The sequence below is a fragment of the Monodelphis domestica genome, chromosome 5, assembly GCF_027887165.1.
Source record: "Monodelphis domestica isolate mMonDom1 chromosome 5, mMonDom1.pri, whole genome shotgun sequence".
Taxonomy (NCBI): Eukaryota; Metazoa; Chordata; class Mammalia; order Didelphimorphia; family Didelphidae; genus Monodelphis; species Monodelphis domestica.
In genome coordinates this window covers 107853137-107868468 of record NC_077231.1, presented here as the reverse complement: position 1 = coordinate 107868468, position 15332 = coordinate 107853137, and the positions used below count along the sequence as shown (strand labels likewise).

At 37.1% G+C, this 15332-nt stretch overlaps 1 protein-coding gene across 3 annotated transcripts in view; it reads right to left on the bottom strand.

Annotated features, from left to right (window-relative positions):
* Positions 1-2703: 2703 nt before the first annotated feature.
* Positions 2704-15332, bottom strand: part of ASB13 (ankyrin repeat and SOCS box containing 13) — an 81136-nt gene continuing 68507 nt past the window's right edge. For all 3 annotated transcript variants that reach the window (XM_056799033.1, XM_056799034.1, XM_016426002.2), the window contains 3 exons: positions 11334-11468; positions 8796-8987; positions 2704-6476 (listed from right to left, as the gene is read on the bottom strand). In XM_056799033.1, coding sequence (XP_056655011.1) covers positions 6349-6476; positions 8796-8987; positions 11334-11468 — 455 coding nt within the window. In that variant the 3' untranslated portion in view covers positions 2704-6348. The remainder of the gene's footprint in view (positions 6477-8795; positions 8988-11333; positions 11469-15332) is intronic.

Genomic DNA, 15332 nt, shown 5'->3' with positions numbered 1-15332 from the left:
TATTCTCAGCAATGTAGTGATCCAAGACAATCCCAGAGACTCATGATGAAAAATGTCATCTGCCCTCTGAGAAAGAATCAATGGAGTCTGAAAGCAGACTGAAACATACTACATTTCTCACTCTACTTTTTTTCATTTGAGATATCTTCCACAAAATGACCAATATGGAAAAATGTCTTATATAACTGCACATATAAAACCTGTATCAGATTGTTCATCTTAGGTAGGGGAGGGGAAATTGAGGGAGGATAAGAAGGAGGTAGAGAATTTAGAACTCAAAAAAATTTTTAAAGAATGTTAAAAAATCTTTTTACATGTAATTGGATAAAAAAACAAAATATTAAAAATATATGGTGGGCATTATGTAAGCAGGAGTACTCAATCTACAATATACCTGGGAAACATTTTGACTATTCCTCTCATCTCAGCCTCCTGGTAGATAAACTGCAATAGGGTTCAGAGATTTTGGAGATTACATTTGGGTTAATACTAAAGAGTAGCTGTGGTTTTCTTTTTTGAACCTAAAATATATCTTCTCTAATCTTCTGGTATACCCCAGGCTGGAGAATGCAAGGCTCAATGACAGAAAAATTTTCTCAATTCTAAAGTAAATAATTGAAAAGAATAGCTTATTTGGAGAGGAATGCTATTTTCAAAGAAAGAGACATGCTCACACCTTTTTCCTTCTCTATTTTGTTTTGCAATATGATGCTCTTTAGAGATATTTTGTTAAGTTTGGACCAAGTAAAGATACATTTTTATCTAAATTCCTTTAGATCAAATAGCCTAGTCTCATACCAAGTGTAACAACTGAGGTCAGCTCTAATTAATCTTAAAAAACAAACAAAAACCCTTATTTTCTGTTTTAGTAACAACTCTAAGGCAGAAATGCAGTAAGGTCTAGGCAAATGGATTAAGTGACTTGCCCAGTCCCACAGCAAGAGGATATTAAGGCCAAATTTGAGCCCAAGTCCTCTGAATTCTAGGTCTGGCCACTGAGCCACCTAGCTGCCCTCATGGGTGAAAGATTTAAAGAATGCTCAAGGACTTGAAAGGTTATGCTACCTTGAATTTTCTTTTTACCAGACCTATGGTTTCATGGGTGTGTCTCTCCTGATGAGAAACTTCTTCCACCAGTGAGGATCAGCACCTTCTCTGCAACTTAAAGTCTTAGGGAGTTTCCCAGTGGTACCAAGAGAGGTCAAAAGCTTGGCCCAGAGTTATAATACCAAAACAAGTCAGAAGTGAGGCTTAAATCCTGGTCTTCCTGATCCAGATGTCAGCTTTCTGCACACTATGTCACTTCACATTTTAAAATAAAGTAAATCAAGGTCTGAAAAGTAAATGCTGGGGCTTCAATTAATGAGAGGTAAAACATACATATAAAATCTCACAAGTCAATGCAGAGATGGGGGAAATGCACGCTGGGGAGTTAAGTGGCAAAATAGATACAATATTGGATCTGGAATCGAGACCCAAGTTCAAATCCAGCCACAGATACCTATTAGCTGGGTGGCATTGAGTAAATCACTTAACCTTAGTTTCCTCAACTATAAAATGAGAAAGAATAACAGCATCTACCTCAAAGGGTTGTGAGGATCAAATATGATATTTAAAGCCTATAGCACCATGCCTAGTCCATGCTACATAAATGTGTATTTCCTTCCCTCCTCCCATAAACCCCAAAGCCCTATTCAGACCAATTGCCATGGGATCTCAGGTTGATACATGATCATCTTTTGATAGTCTTTTGCCAGGGGATCATCATGTTATAAAATTTTGGTTCCTTTTTTCAACAAAGTCTTAATTTAAGGGTAAAGAGAAGGACATGTTCAAAGGAAATGCAGGTGGAAAAAGAGAACAAGATGCTAATTAGAAATCTGGCCAGTCTGCCCCTTTTGCCTGCAGAGGGCAGTCAAAAGACAGAACTGATGCTGCATTTACTGTGCTCTCTACTTATGAGGTAAACAGCAATTTCCCACTTCCTTTAACCAAAAGCAATTTTCTTTCTTAAAGATGATTCCAATTAGGGATGTTTTGAGTTAAGCATCCCCTAAAGTCACACCTTGAAACTTTCAAAAATACCAAGAAAAAAGTGGATACTCCTTGAGGCAGAGAGTAAGCTATACCCTACAAAGGAAATGGTATTTAATGTTTAATGAATTTAATTGAAGGGTACTATCAGACTAATGAGTTAGGTTTAAGCTCTAAGTCATATATCTCATAGATTTTGTGCTAATTTAATTCTAGAAAAGTCACTCTTCCTAGATGATCTCTAGGGTCTTTTTATATCTGCCACCCTTTGAATCTGTAAAAAGTATTTTTAACCTATTTCTTCATTTTAAAATCATAATAACCAGAAATCTTAATCACATTTTGAAAAAAGCCTATAGAATAGAAAAAGTTAGCTTCATCTTTTATATAGAGCTGAAAGGTTTGAACACCATACTTTTTTTTTTAATAACCCTTACCTTCCATCTTAGAATCAATAGACAGTATTGGTTCCAAGGTAGAAGAGCAATAAGGGCTGGGCAGTGGGGGTTAAGTGACTTGCACAGGGTCACACAGCTCATAAGTGCTGAGGCCAAATTTGAACCCAGAAACTCCCATCTCCAGGCCTGACTCTCTCACTGAGCCACCCAGCACCATCACCCCCACCAATCTAGTACATTTCCAGAGTTCTGTTTATACCCAAGAATGTGATTAATTTTCTAAAACTTTATTTTTACTCCATATGAAGCAATAGCACAATATGGCAGCCAAGAAAGCTAGTGCAACCTCAGGCTGCATTAAAACAAAGCAATAATAGTTCTTTGTTGGAGAGGTAGAGATAGAGAGGAAGGATTGCTGGAGTTCCTAGGGAATGCAGATGGGGAAGGGAATACAATACCATGCCATGATCAGACAACATCTGAAGTATCATGTTCAATTCTAAGCATCACATTTTAGGAAGGGGATTGGTAACCTGGAAAATGGTCAGAGGAGAGTTACCAGGACAGTGTTCAGATCATGTAAAAATCTATTAAAAAAGCAGTGGGGACATTTATCATGCAGAGGAAAAGTGGCTGTTAATGCCTCCACATCAGTGTGGCAGGAAGGCTCCAGAGGAGTACCTCAGGGCTCTAAACCTGCCCTTTGCTGTTAAGCATTTTTATCAATCACTTGGATTAAAGCATAGGCAGTATACGAGTGACACAAAGATTAACGGGATAGCTAACAGTGGGTGACAGAAATGATCCAAAAGAATCTGGACAGGCTAAGGCATTGAGGTGAATCTTAAAATAGGAATTTCAGTAGAGATAAATGTAAAGTCTTACATCTGGGTATGAAAAAAAATCTTCACATGATGAGGGAATCCTATATAGATAGAAGTTCTGAAAAAAATTGGGGGGCATTCGAGGCCTACAGGTTCAATGAGTGAGCAGTGTGATACAGCAACCCAAAAAGCTCATGTAATCTTATGCTTCATTGAGGGCACAGAGCTCCCAGAAATGAGGAGATAGTACTTTGAACTGTACCCTCATCAGATCTTATCCGAAGTATTGTGGTCAGTCTGGGAAATAGTTTAAGAAAGGCATTGTATAAGGTGGAGAGTGTGCAGAAGAGGGCAGCTTCGAGGGGGAACACCTTGGGGATATCATATGAAGATAGGTTGAAGGAACTGGGTTTGTTTAGCCTGGAGAGACTACTTTGAAGGGCTGTCATGTACAGGAGGGATTAGATTTGTTCCACTTGGCCTCAGAGGGCCAAACGTGGAGCAAAGGGTGGAAGTTGCATAAAGGCAAATTTAGTCTTGATGTCAGGAAAATTTTCCCAATAATTAGAGCTGTGCTTGAGAAGCTGAGGGTTCCCTTCCTTGGAGATCTTCAGATCACTTTTTTGGAATGTCATATAGAAGTTTCTTTTGTATATGGGTTGGTTTAGAATGGTCACTGAGGTCCCTTCCTACTTTTGAATTATGATCCTGGGACTTAAGGGAGATAAAAAAGAGGCTGTCAAATAAATATTTATAAAGGGTTGTAATTTGGAAGAGAAATGACTTCTTGGCCAAAGTGAGTACATTTAAAAGCAGTAGAGGAAAATTGTAAAGAGTCATGCACATTATAAGGAGAAACTTTCTAACAATTAGAATTATCCAAAAGCAGAAAGGGCTGTTGCTGGGGAGGTGGTGTGACTCCGCTCATTGAACATCTTCAAGAAAATACCAGATTCAGCGTTGGAGGGGGCATGAAAAGTCAAACACACAAATACGCTGTTAATAGAACTGCTAATTGGTTCAGTCATTCTAGATAGCAGTTTGTAATTATGCTATTTTTAACAAACTGGCTCAAAAGTATATAACCTTTCCTCCAGAGAGGATTCATATTCAGGTATGTGTTGGCCTAGATCTATGGTCTATGAGGTCCTTTCCATTGCTGAAATTCTTTAACTCTGCTCTTTGGTGCTATTTTCTACATGCTACTTTAGAAGCAGGATGGCTTTTCACGATATGCCACTCAAGGAACAGATGATAGGAGTCCCATGTTAGAAAAAGGGGCGTCCGAAGTAGAAAGCTCGTGTTACTGTTACATATTAGGTGCGAGTGACCTCAAACTAACAACTTCCCTGGGCTTAGAGTCTCCTTTGTAAAGTGGGAATAATACTAATATATATATATTTTTTTTATATATACATATATATGTATATATACACATACACACACAGAGTTGTTATGAAGGCTAAACAGGATAATATCTATGGAAGCAATATCACTAAGTGAATAGAAGTTAACGAGTTGTCAGCTGCAGCAGTGTGAATGAGTAGTGCGAATATTTGGTTCTAGTATTATATTTTATACTTTTCAAAATACTTTTATATACATTACTATACAATACTGACCATATAGGGTAGAAAGGTATTATACCCATTTTAGAGTTGGGGAAAACAAGACTCAGAGAGGTAGAATGATTTTTCCAAGCTATATCACTATATCACTAGTCACTGACAGCCAGGTAGCTTCCTTCCTATCAATTCTGCTTTCTTCCATTCTATGTTGTTAACTAATACAATACTAAGAGTTTGCATTATAGTAGCAGAGAAATGAGCAAAAAAAAGAGGCAAAAATAGTGGGATCCTGCACAGTCTGCACTTTTTCCAAAAATGAGGAAGAGGACTGCTCTTCAGAAGAATGTCCTGAGAATTATCCCCGGAATCCTCTTGTGTTTGGGGTTCATGAGAAGAAAAAGGCTATAGGGATACAAGATTGTACCTTAACTGACCCATAGCTTTTATTGAAGTCTGGATTAGGGAGCGAAGGAGAGTTGAGGAAGGTAGTAGAAATTTTGTTATGTGCAAATGTTAGATTTAATTGCTTAAGAAGAGTTTTCAATTAGAGCTGAAAGGGGCTAAACACCAACAAGGTATTTATTGTATAACCATTTCTTCTAATAGTGAACTAACTAGGCTTTTAAGACTGAAATAAGAAGTTTCTAACTTTACTCATGATGTAGGGAACCACCTTGAGAAAAACTAAATTTTTAACAATTATATAGCAATGGTTCCTCTCTCCCCCGTGTAGATAAATAGGCTTTCCATCTCGAAATAAACCAGTAGTGCACTGGACTCCTTGTAATCAAAACAAATATTACCAGGCTGCAGCCATCATTCCCCACAACTCAGACCCATAAAAAGCTTCCTGAGAAACAGAAATCCCTTCACTCAGTGGGCTTTTCTGTACCTTGTTACAATGCCAAACAGGGCATTATGCAAATAAAGAGCATTTATAGAGCAGTTATTCAAGGGTCTTGCTGTCAGTGATAGAAAGGGATTGCCCTTAAGTTTTCCCAAGCCTTTGAACCATAATCCATCCTCACCTAGAAACATATAATCCCAACGAAGTTCAGTGTGAAATGGAATCAGTTCCACTAAGGGACCAAACATCATCGTGAGCTCCCACTGGATTCAGGAAAGACATAGAAGCTCAGGAGTGTCCACAGAGGGGTCCACAACAGCCATTTCCCTGAGTCACTCTGAGGAAGGCTGTCAAATAAAGAAACCCAGACTCGAGCAACTTCCTTTCCACCTACTACCTCGGAGACGTGGCAGTGACAAAGTTAGGATATAAATTCCAGTATGCACTACCTCAGAAGCATGTCTACGATAAAGAACTAAGAATTAGTGTTTTCTTATTATGCTTGAAATAACTTCTCTGATAGAACAGGGAGAGAAGGACAAATGGAAATGTTCTGTAAATGACATAAATACCACTACAGACACTGAAGTCATTTTCCCCTGCCAGATGTTGGGGAAAATAATTGTAGCAACACAGGATGAAATCCCAAGACCATGTCTGTCTTCTGAGTCTTTGTCTTAATTGTATGAGAGGTAATTGATTAGCCTGGGAGGAATATTCAGCTTGGCAATTTTCTCAAGTCCTCTGACACCAGTAGCCTTCCTCAAGCTTACTCGGCAAAGCTGTGACAAGCTCAGAGGTGTCTCTGGAAAAGTAGAAAACAAGGACAGACATGAGCAGAACTGAAGGAGCAACAAAACCAAAGGCGTGACGGGCTCCCTAATACTTGTATCTTTCAAAAGGTCTCAACGAGAAAGCTACTATTCCAGCAGACAGTTATTGAACACCTGCTAGTTTTGTGGGAGGTACAACGATGAACGAGTACCTCCGCCAGGCTTGTAAATAAATAGCAGGGAGTGGAGGGAGAAAGAACAGGAAAGAGTCTGCTAACCCCCACTGGGATTTTACCTCGAAGTTCCTAGGACCCCTGGTATTCTAACAGGACATCCAGACCGATCAGATAAGGCAGGTTAATCTTTGAATAATAAACTCATTTCCTGAGGCAATGATCTCAGCAACCAAAAATTTTTAGACAGGATGATGGGATCAGGGATTGGTCTCCAACGCAACCCTACTATGGCTTCCACCTGATAAGACCTCAAACCCCACAACTCTGTTCTCTGCCTCCTCTATGTACCAGTCCTTCTATGGTGCCTATAACCTATACGTGCTCGAGGCACCCCCAGCAGGCACCTTTTGAAAAATTTCCCCTCACCTCTAGGACACCTCCTGTTTGCAAGAGGCACCCTCTGATGGCTCCCAGAGAGTCTGAGCAAATGCTCTGCCCCCTGCTACTTCCTTTTATGGAGGACTGTATGAATTTATTAGAATGAATAAGCACAGGTGGGTTGCAATTTGGATTATAGATCTCACTCTATTTTCTAGAAGATGTTCTTCTTTTTCATACTTCTCTGTTTCTGTCAAGAGCACCACTCATTCATTTAGGGTGCAATCTCAGGGCCAACCTAAACTTCTCAGTGCACCACTTTGCAAGCAAAGGAAGGTGGATTCTCCTATCTATAGGCTTTGGAAAGTATAAAGATGGATATGTACCCCCCACCAGGAGTGTAAATAAGTGGCAGGGAATCAAAGAAGAAAGAACTGGAATAATTCATTGGATCTAGAGTAAGAAGACCCCAGTTCAGATCTAGTTTTAGATATTTACCAACAATGTAACCCTGAGCAAATCACTTAAAAAAAAAAAAAACCCCACACTGTCTGCCTCAGTTTCCCCATCTGTAAAATGAGGATAATAATAGCACCTTTCATAATTCTACTGAAGATAAAATAAAATAATATAGATAAAGCACTTTGCAAACCTTAAAATGCTATATAAGTGCTAGTAGTAGTGATAGTAGTGGTGGTGGTGACAATTGTGGTAGTTATATCTCTTTCAGGGCATTTTGGTCATTATAATTACGTAGCATTTAATTACTATTTTGTTGTTGCTCTTTTAATTTATATTACTATAGTCACTATGAATACTGTTTTTCTAGTTCTGTTAACTTTACTTTGTATTAATTCATAGAAGTGTCTTCCCATGCTTCCCTGAACTCTTCATATTCATAATTTTTTACAGTGAAATAATATTAAATATACAAATTTGGTGTATAAGGGACCTATCTTTTTATCTTGAACCTCTTTGGGATATACCTACTGCCTAGCTGTGAGATGTCTCAATCAAAGGTTACGGGTATTTTAGTCATTGTCTTAGCATCTACCAGTAGACTACTGACATGTTTTATTATCTATGCCAGTTAGTTGGGTACAGAGTGAAACCTAAGAGTGATTTTGAATCGTATTTTTATTATTAATAATTTATAGTAATGTTTCATGTGGCTGTTAATAGTATGCAATTCTTTTAAAAACTGTTCAAATTTTTTGACCACTTATCCAGAGGAAAATGGCTTTTGTTGTTGTATGTTTTTTTTGTAAGTTTCCTAAATAGCTTGGATATCAAAGATGTTTTAACAATGAGAAAGTAACTGCTTTTCAAAAGAAATTAACTATGGAAACAGCACTCTGAAAATGGATGTTGGGAATTTTTCCATCATTATAGGATCTTGTTGCTTAAAACTATGTTTGTCACCTATAAAACCTCTGACATTTGCATACTTTATGAATTTAGAGATTGTTTTATAACTTGTTTAAAAGTATTCCAAATAAACAGTTCTGAACTCATTTGTTAAAAATATAAAAAGTGCTGCACCTTCAGATTAGTTTGTAAGAATCACTGATACCAGGCATAATAGAAATTTATTAGCTATATTTTAAGAAAAATTTTGTGTAATTGATAGGATTGAAAAATCAGTATTAAGATTTCATAAATGGAACTAACAATCCATTATATTTGGAACTATGTATCTTCAGGAAAGATCTTTTGCAGGAATGACAGCAAACTAACATAGGTCCTGGTTAACAAAACATATAATATTCTCCCCAAAGAACTCAAAACTGGACTTACTTTCATAATATTCAAAGCATTTAGCAGAGGCGCTGCTGCTCCAAGTATAGTCAGAAGGCTTCTTTCCTCGATTGTCCCGGGCATAAATGTTGCCTCCAAACTCAACTAGCATCTCAATCAAGTCTACATTCTTTACTTTGGCTGCATGATGAAGTGCTGTCTCATGCAATTTTGCTGCATTCACATTGGCTCCTGAAATACAAGAATGAGTAACAAAAGATATGTAACAGAGACTCATATGTATCAGAGACTCCTCATAGAAAGAGGAGAAAAATAGAATATCCTTGCCCTTCTAAAATGTCCCTACCCTTTGGGTCAATGGGGATATGATTGGGGATATAGACTCTAAATGATCACACTAGTGCAAATATTAATGGTATAGAAATGGGTCTTGATCAATGACACATGTAAAACCCAGAGGAATTGCACATCGGCTATGGGAGGGAAGTTGGGGGAGGGGAGAGAAAGAACATGAATCTTGTAACCATGGAAAAATATTCTAAATTAATTAAATAAAATTTAAAAAATAAATTAATTAAATGTTTCTATCCTCTGATCCAGAGATTCCACCACTAGGCATATCAAGGAGGTAACTGACAAAAAGAAAGGCCTATCTAAGTCAAAACATTTATATAAGCACTTTTTGTAGTAAGAAAGAACTAGCCCATCTATTGGGAATAGCTAAACAAATTGTGATATATGAATGTAACAGAATATATTACTGTTCTATAGGAAAAGACAAACATGATGAATACCAAGAAGCATGAAAAGATTTACATGACTGATGCAAAGTGAAGTAGGTAGTTAGGAAAATATATACTCTGTGACATCAGTGTAAAGGGAAAGAACAATACAGTCAAGAAGAAAATTGCAAAATTATACAGAACAAATTTGATACCAAAGATAGGAAAAGAGAAAACATCGTCCACATCCTCCTCTGCAGATGAGGGATCTACATATGTGAAACACTGAACATAATATCAATTTTTTTCTCTTAATATATCAATTAGTTTTACTGAATTTTTTCTCCTCTTCTTTTTTATTTTTTGAATAATTATTTGTTATATGATTGTCCCTCCTGGGGGAGAAAAGAGATAGATACAAGAGAAAATCTAGGCAATGTAAAAACTTCTCTGGTAGTCCTTGTGGCTAGAACATTCTTTTCTCTGAAGATCCACTTGGAGTTTTGTGACATTAATTCTTCTTCAACGGTTTACCTCTTGAGCTTCTCTCAATCCTTAGAATTTACTGACTTTGTTTGGTCTTTTCTCCTATTTACTCAAATCTCCACTCTCAGTTTCTGGATTAGAGTTTTATCCTTTGGTGGTGGCTCAGGCACAGGTTGCCCGGGACCTCCACTGGATACTGATCTGGCCCTCTCTCCTACTGAGGCCAAGGCAGGGCTACTTAAACACTCTATTGCCTGGGCTGTGGTTTGACCCCCTCGCTATGAATCTGGGCCTATTTTGCCTTTTATCTACCCTGGTTTTCTACACTCAAGAGTTTTCTGTAGGATTCTGGCAGTCTTTTTGCACAATCCTGTATTAGATGGAGGAGAGTATAGCTGCTTTCCTTGGTTTCCTTTATCACTATTTCTGGTTCCTTTTTAGAGATTTATTGGGGAATCGGGGTTCTTATAGTTCCTAACACACGACCAGCATCCTGAACTCTCAACAGACATGAAATAATAATTGTAAAAACTCAGTTGCTTTCAAAGAGTCAGATTCTCCTGTCACTTAATACTTTACATTTATGGAAACACTTTCTGAAATGTATCTAGGCCACATGCTTTGTTCTGATATGAACCATGTTTAGATGTAAATCAGGAAAACACAAAATTAAAGATTTGATATTTCCATATGTTTACATAAATAGATAATTATATAATTTTACCACAATAGCTACTTTAAAAAATAGCTAAGATAAATATTTCCTATGTCAAAAGTTGAAAGAAGTATATTAAAGCAAAACAGGAGCACAAATAGAAAAGTTCTAAACAACTGAAAATCCATCTTGTTAGAAGGCTGGTAGGGTAAGAAATATTATCTTTTCTATTTCTTGACATTCTGTGTGACTGACTCCAAGATACAACCAAAATAACTAACCTGATAAAATTTTAAATTTTCCTTTGGAACAGTATTGAACTTAGCTAAGATAAAACATAGAAGCCTTTTCCCAGAAAGAATGATTCTAGATTTTATGTTAAGGAGGAAAATCTCTTTGTAGCTTAAATTCTGACCATGCTATATAAACCATGATATATGCAAGTCTCCTAAGCTTTCTATTTATTCTTTGTTTTCCCTCTTGGAAAACAGAACATTCTGGATCTTCTTAGGATGCCTAATAATCATAGGAATTAACTGAATTGTCTTGAAACTGGGCCTTGTTCACTGTGCTTCACATCCCTAGATTTGATTATCTGTCTCACGCTGAAGTCTTCCCTCTCCCCACTTTAGTAATCAACCCCAGTAGACAGAGATCAAGTCCAGGCCATATGTGTCATGTGTCAGACTATTCTACTGGTTAAGAACCACTTACCTGCATTAAGCAGCACTTTCACACAATCCAGATGCTCCCTTGCACAGGCCACATGCAGTGGAGTACCAAAATGACAATCATGGGCTTCTAGATTAGCCCCAACATCAATGAGAAGCCGCACACATTCAGAACTTCCTTTAAATAAATTAAAAAGGAAGCAGGAAAGTTAATGAATGTAGACCACTCTCTCTTCACTGTAAAGTAATAAATATGACATAAGGTGGACCCCATGTTCTGCTTAAAAAGACAAAATCACAACTCTGTCCTAACCTTGTAAGCAGTTTACATTTACCATGTGACTCTAAGGAAGTAATTAATAGTTATTAGGCCAAAGGCACAGGACAAACTATTCAGTCATGCCTGTAGAATAGCTAGAGTAGGTAAACTATATAGAGAGTTTTCTCTCTGGTTAGAAATAGGAAGACAATTCCTATTCCATTACTCTTGACTGGGAAAGATAATGTTCCTTACCCCTTACCTCACTGACTACCTCTAACCTTAGGAAATATCACAGAAACTAGCAATCCTATAGTCAATTTAGTATTGATATCTCCAAAACCTTGTGGATGGACCTTCTACTAATCTTCCACTAATAGTCTGTCACTTCTCTTTCCCTATTTTCTATTTCCTTCACTGGTTCTTCTTCCTCTACTGACCTGAACGAGACTGTTTCAACAGGGAGCCCTAGAACCTCTCTTCTCTCTATATATTCTCAGCCTCATAGACTTCTCTCACTGTATTGGCTTTAACTATCACCCCTTTGTGGATAATTCTTGGACTTTCATATCCAGCCCTGACTTTTCTTCTAGTTCTATGTTTCTAAAAGCCTTAAGAACTTGTCTACCTTGATGTCTTATCTTCGTCATTCAACAAACACATACTATGCTAGGTAACAGAGATGCAAAACTAAATTCATATTACATGGTACCTTACCTCAAGAAGCTTATACACTACAGTAAAAGAGACGGCATATATACAAATAATTATGATGCAAAATAAGATAAGCACACAAAAGATATATTAAAAGTATGCCATAAGAATTTATAAAGTAAAGATTAGTTCCTACTTCAAAGGATTAGGAAAAGCTTCATGGAAGAGTTGGTATCTAGGATGGACCATGCATGACACATGAGTAGCATTTCAAGAGGCAGAGATATTAAAGTTAATGCAGAGAGAATGATGTTCCAAAAAATGGGGAATAGTATAAGCAATGACAGATAGGAAATGGGATATGCATTCTAATTTATCTTGATTGTAGAATAATTAAATATGAGTAGTATGAATTAAAGAAAAGGAAGCTAGAACTAAATAATGGAGGGCCTTCAATGTCAATCTAATGAGTTTATACTTTATTTGGAAGGCAATAGGAAAGATTTTTGAGAAGTAGAGCAATGAGATTAGAGCTCTGCATTAGAAAGATTGTTCTGCAATGCAATATCATGGATTGCAGATGAGAGAAATACAGAAGACAGTGAATCTGATAAAGGAGCTGTCCCAGGTAAAAATTGCCTAATGGCAGTAAGAATGGAAGGGGCATAGGAATTGTAAAATGCTAACAATTTATTATAAAAATCACAGAGGGAAAAGTGAAGTCAAAGATGCCTTAAAGTTAAGAGAATGGATGATCAGAAGAACGGTGATACTAAGAGAAGTAAGGGAGCCAAAATGAGAGTTTTCAGAGAATGGACAATAATTTCAGTTTTTAGCATGTTGAGTTTAAAGATGCCAAAAGGACATCCCAGATGGAGCTATCCAGTAGGTAGTTGAAATGTGATTTGGATCAAAGGAGAAATCAAGAATAGAGATATATATTTAGGAATCATATAATTAGAAGTGATAGTTAAGGTCAAGGAAGTAGATTAGATCATCAAAGGAAGGGAGTATAGAGAGAAGGTCTGAAAAGAGGCCAAGGAGATAACCTGGGGAAATGGGGATAAAACATTTAAGAGTAGACTAAGAAAAAGATAAAGAAGTGGTCAGGAAAAGAATCAGGAATGTGCAATGTCATGAAAGCCAAAGGAGAAAAAATAATCCAGAAGGACTGTGGTTAACAGCATAAAAAGCTGCAGAGTTTGGAGAGAATAGTCACTGGAACCAAAAAACTGGGAAGTTCATAGATAAGATAAAAAATTTGGAGATGAAAGGGACTTCATCAATTCTAATCCCTTCATTTCTTTTTTTAAAGATGAGGGAATTAAGACCCATAGAGGTTAAGTAACTTGCTCATGGTCAGATATGTAGTAAGTGGTAAAGCAGAAATCTAAACCCAGAACCTCTGAAACCAAATTCAACATTCTAACACTGGTGACTTCTGAGACAGTTTTAATGGAAAACTCAACATATCCAAAACTGTACTCTCCTGTTTCACAAATCAGAATTTATGGTCCTTTGAAATCTAACTTCCACCTACCTTTCCACTTCATCTCTTAACAGGTTCCATCAGGATTGACTTATTTACTGTCCCAAGAACATTTCATGTAACTCTCTACTTCTGTATTTTTGTCCACTGTATTACAAAGATTTACAGTTGGAAGTAACCTCAGAGATCACAGAATGAAGCCACTTCATTCTTTACAGATGAGAAAACTGAGGTCTGCCAAGGTCAAAAGATTTGCCCAGTCACCCAGGGAGTAGAAATGGGATTCACAACCAGGTCCTCTGATTCCAAACCCAATGTTCTTTCCACCATTCCACTCCTACATCTGGAATGCTTCCTTCTCTACACATAGCCAAATGTGACTCGTCCTTTAAGACCCACTTCAAGTCTTGTCTTGCACATGAAACTTTTACTGACCAGTGATCCCTCTACTGTTTGTACCTCTTATTTGGCACTTACATATAGTCCTGTATTTTGCCCTGTCTAATTGTGTGTCCCTATGTCTTATCTTCCTCACCTAAACTCTACTCTTTTTGAAGGCAGGGATCTTATCTTTTGTGACTTTGCTTCTAGTGCAAGTAAGGAGTTGTGCAAGAGTAGGTGGTTGAAAAATGTTTGTTGATTGATCCCTACTTATTATCTGCCAAATACTTAGTACTCAAGCTAAAAAACACTCTAAAAATACTCTCCCCCAGATCAAAAGTGTCCTTTCTGGAGGCAATACCTACAACAAAATCATATATTTTTGCCCCTCTATGTGGCAGAGACTAGGATTACCATATCATAGGCTGGGAAGAACAGAGAAGCTGACGGCAGAAACAGGTCTCAAGCCTCTTATTTCTCAACTGACTACATGAACCTGTTTTCTATGCTCCTCCTTTACAAAATATTCAGATTCTTAGAGTCAGAAGGAATCTGAGAAGTCAATTAGTTCAACTAGTAATTGAATATGAATCTCTTCTACAATAACCCAAACATGGTCATGTTCCTGCTTTCTCCACCCAGTCTTCCCTTCTCCAGTGTAAATATCCCCATTTCCTTCAAATTAATTTTATATGGCTTGACCTTAATGCCCTTCCCCATTTTGTGTTCCAGCTCCTAAAATGTGGTGCCTAAAACTTAGTACTCCAGAAGTGGTCTGGATATTTTGTTTTTTTAAATGTAATCTACTAACATTAACTTTTCTTACTGCTATGCTTAATCACTGACTCATCTTGAATCTGCAGTCAACTAAAGCCAATATTTTCTTTATAAACTGATCTCTATTCCCTATCTTATATTTTTGAAGTTGATTTTAAAAACCAAAATATAGGACTTCACATTTATCTCTATGAAATTTCATCTTCTTTATCTCAGTTCATGATTTTAGCCATTTTGAGGTCTTTTTGAAGGCTGATTTACTCATCCAGCATTAACTGTTATTTCAAATTTCTGGTTACCTGAATGTACCATCCATGCCTTCAGCTTGTAAAGATTAAAATTTAGGGGAAGCTAGGCAGGTAGAAATTAATTTCTCTCTGCAAGGAGTATTATATTTTTAGAGGTTTATTGAAGATTAAGGATTAAAGAAAATACAGGATAAGAAAGCACTTTTCTAGGCCCAGGGGCCTAGACAACCTCAC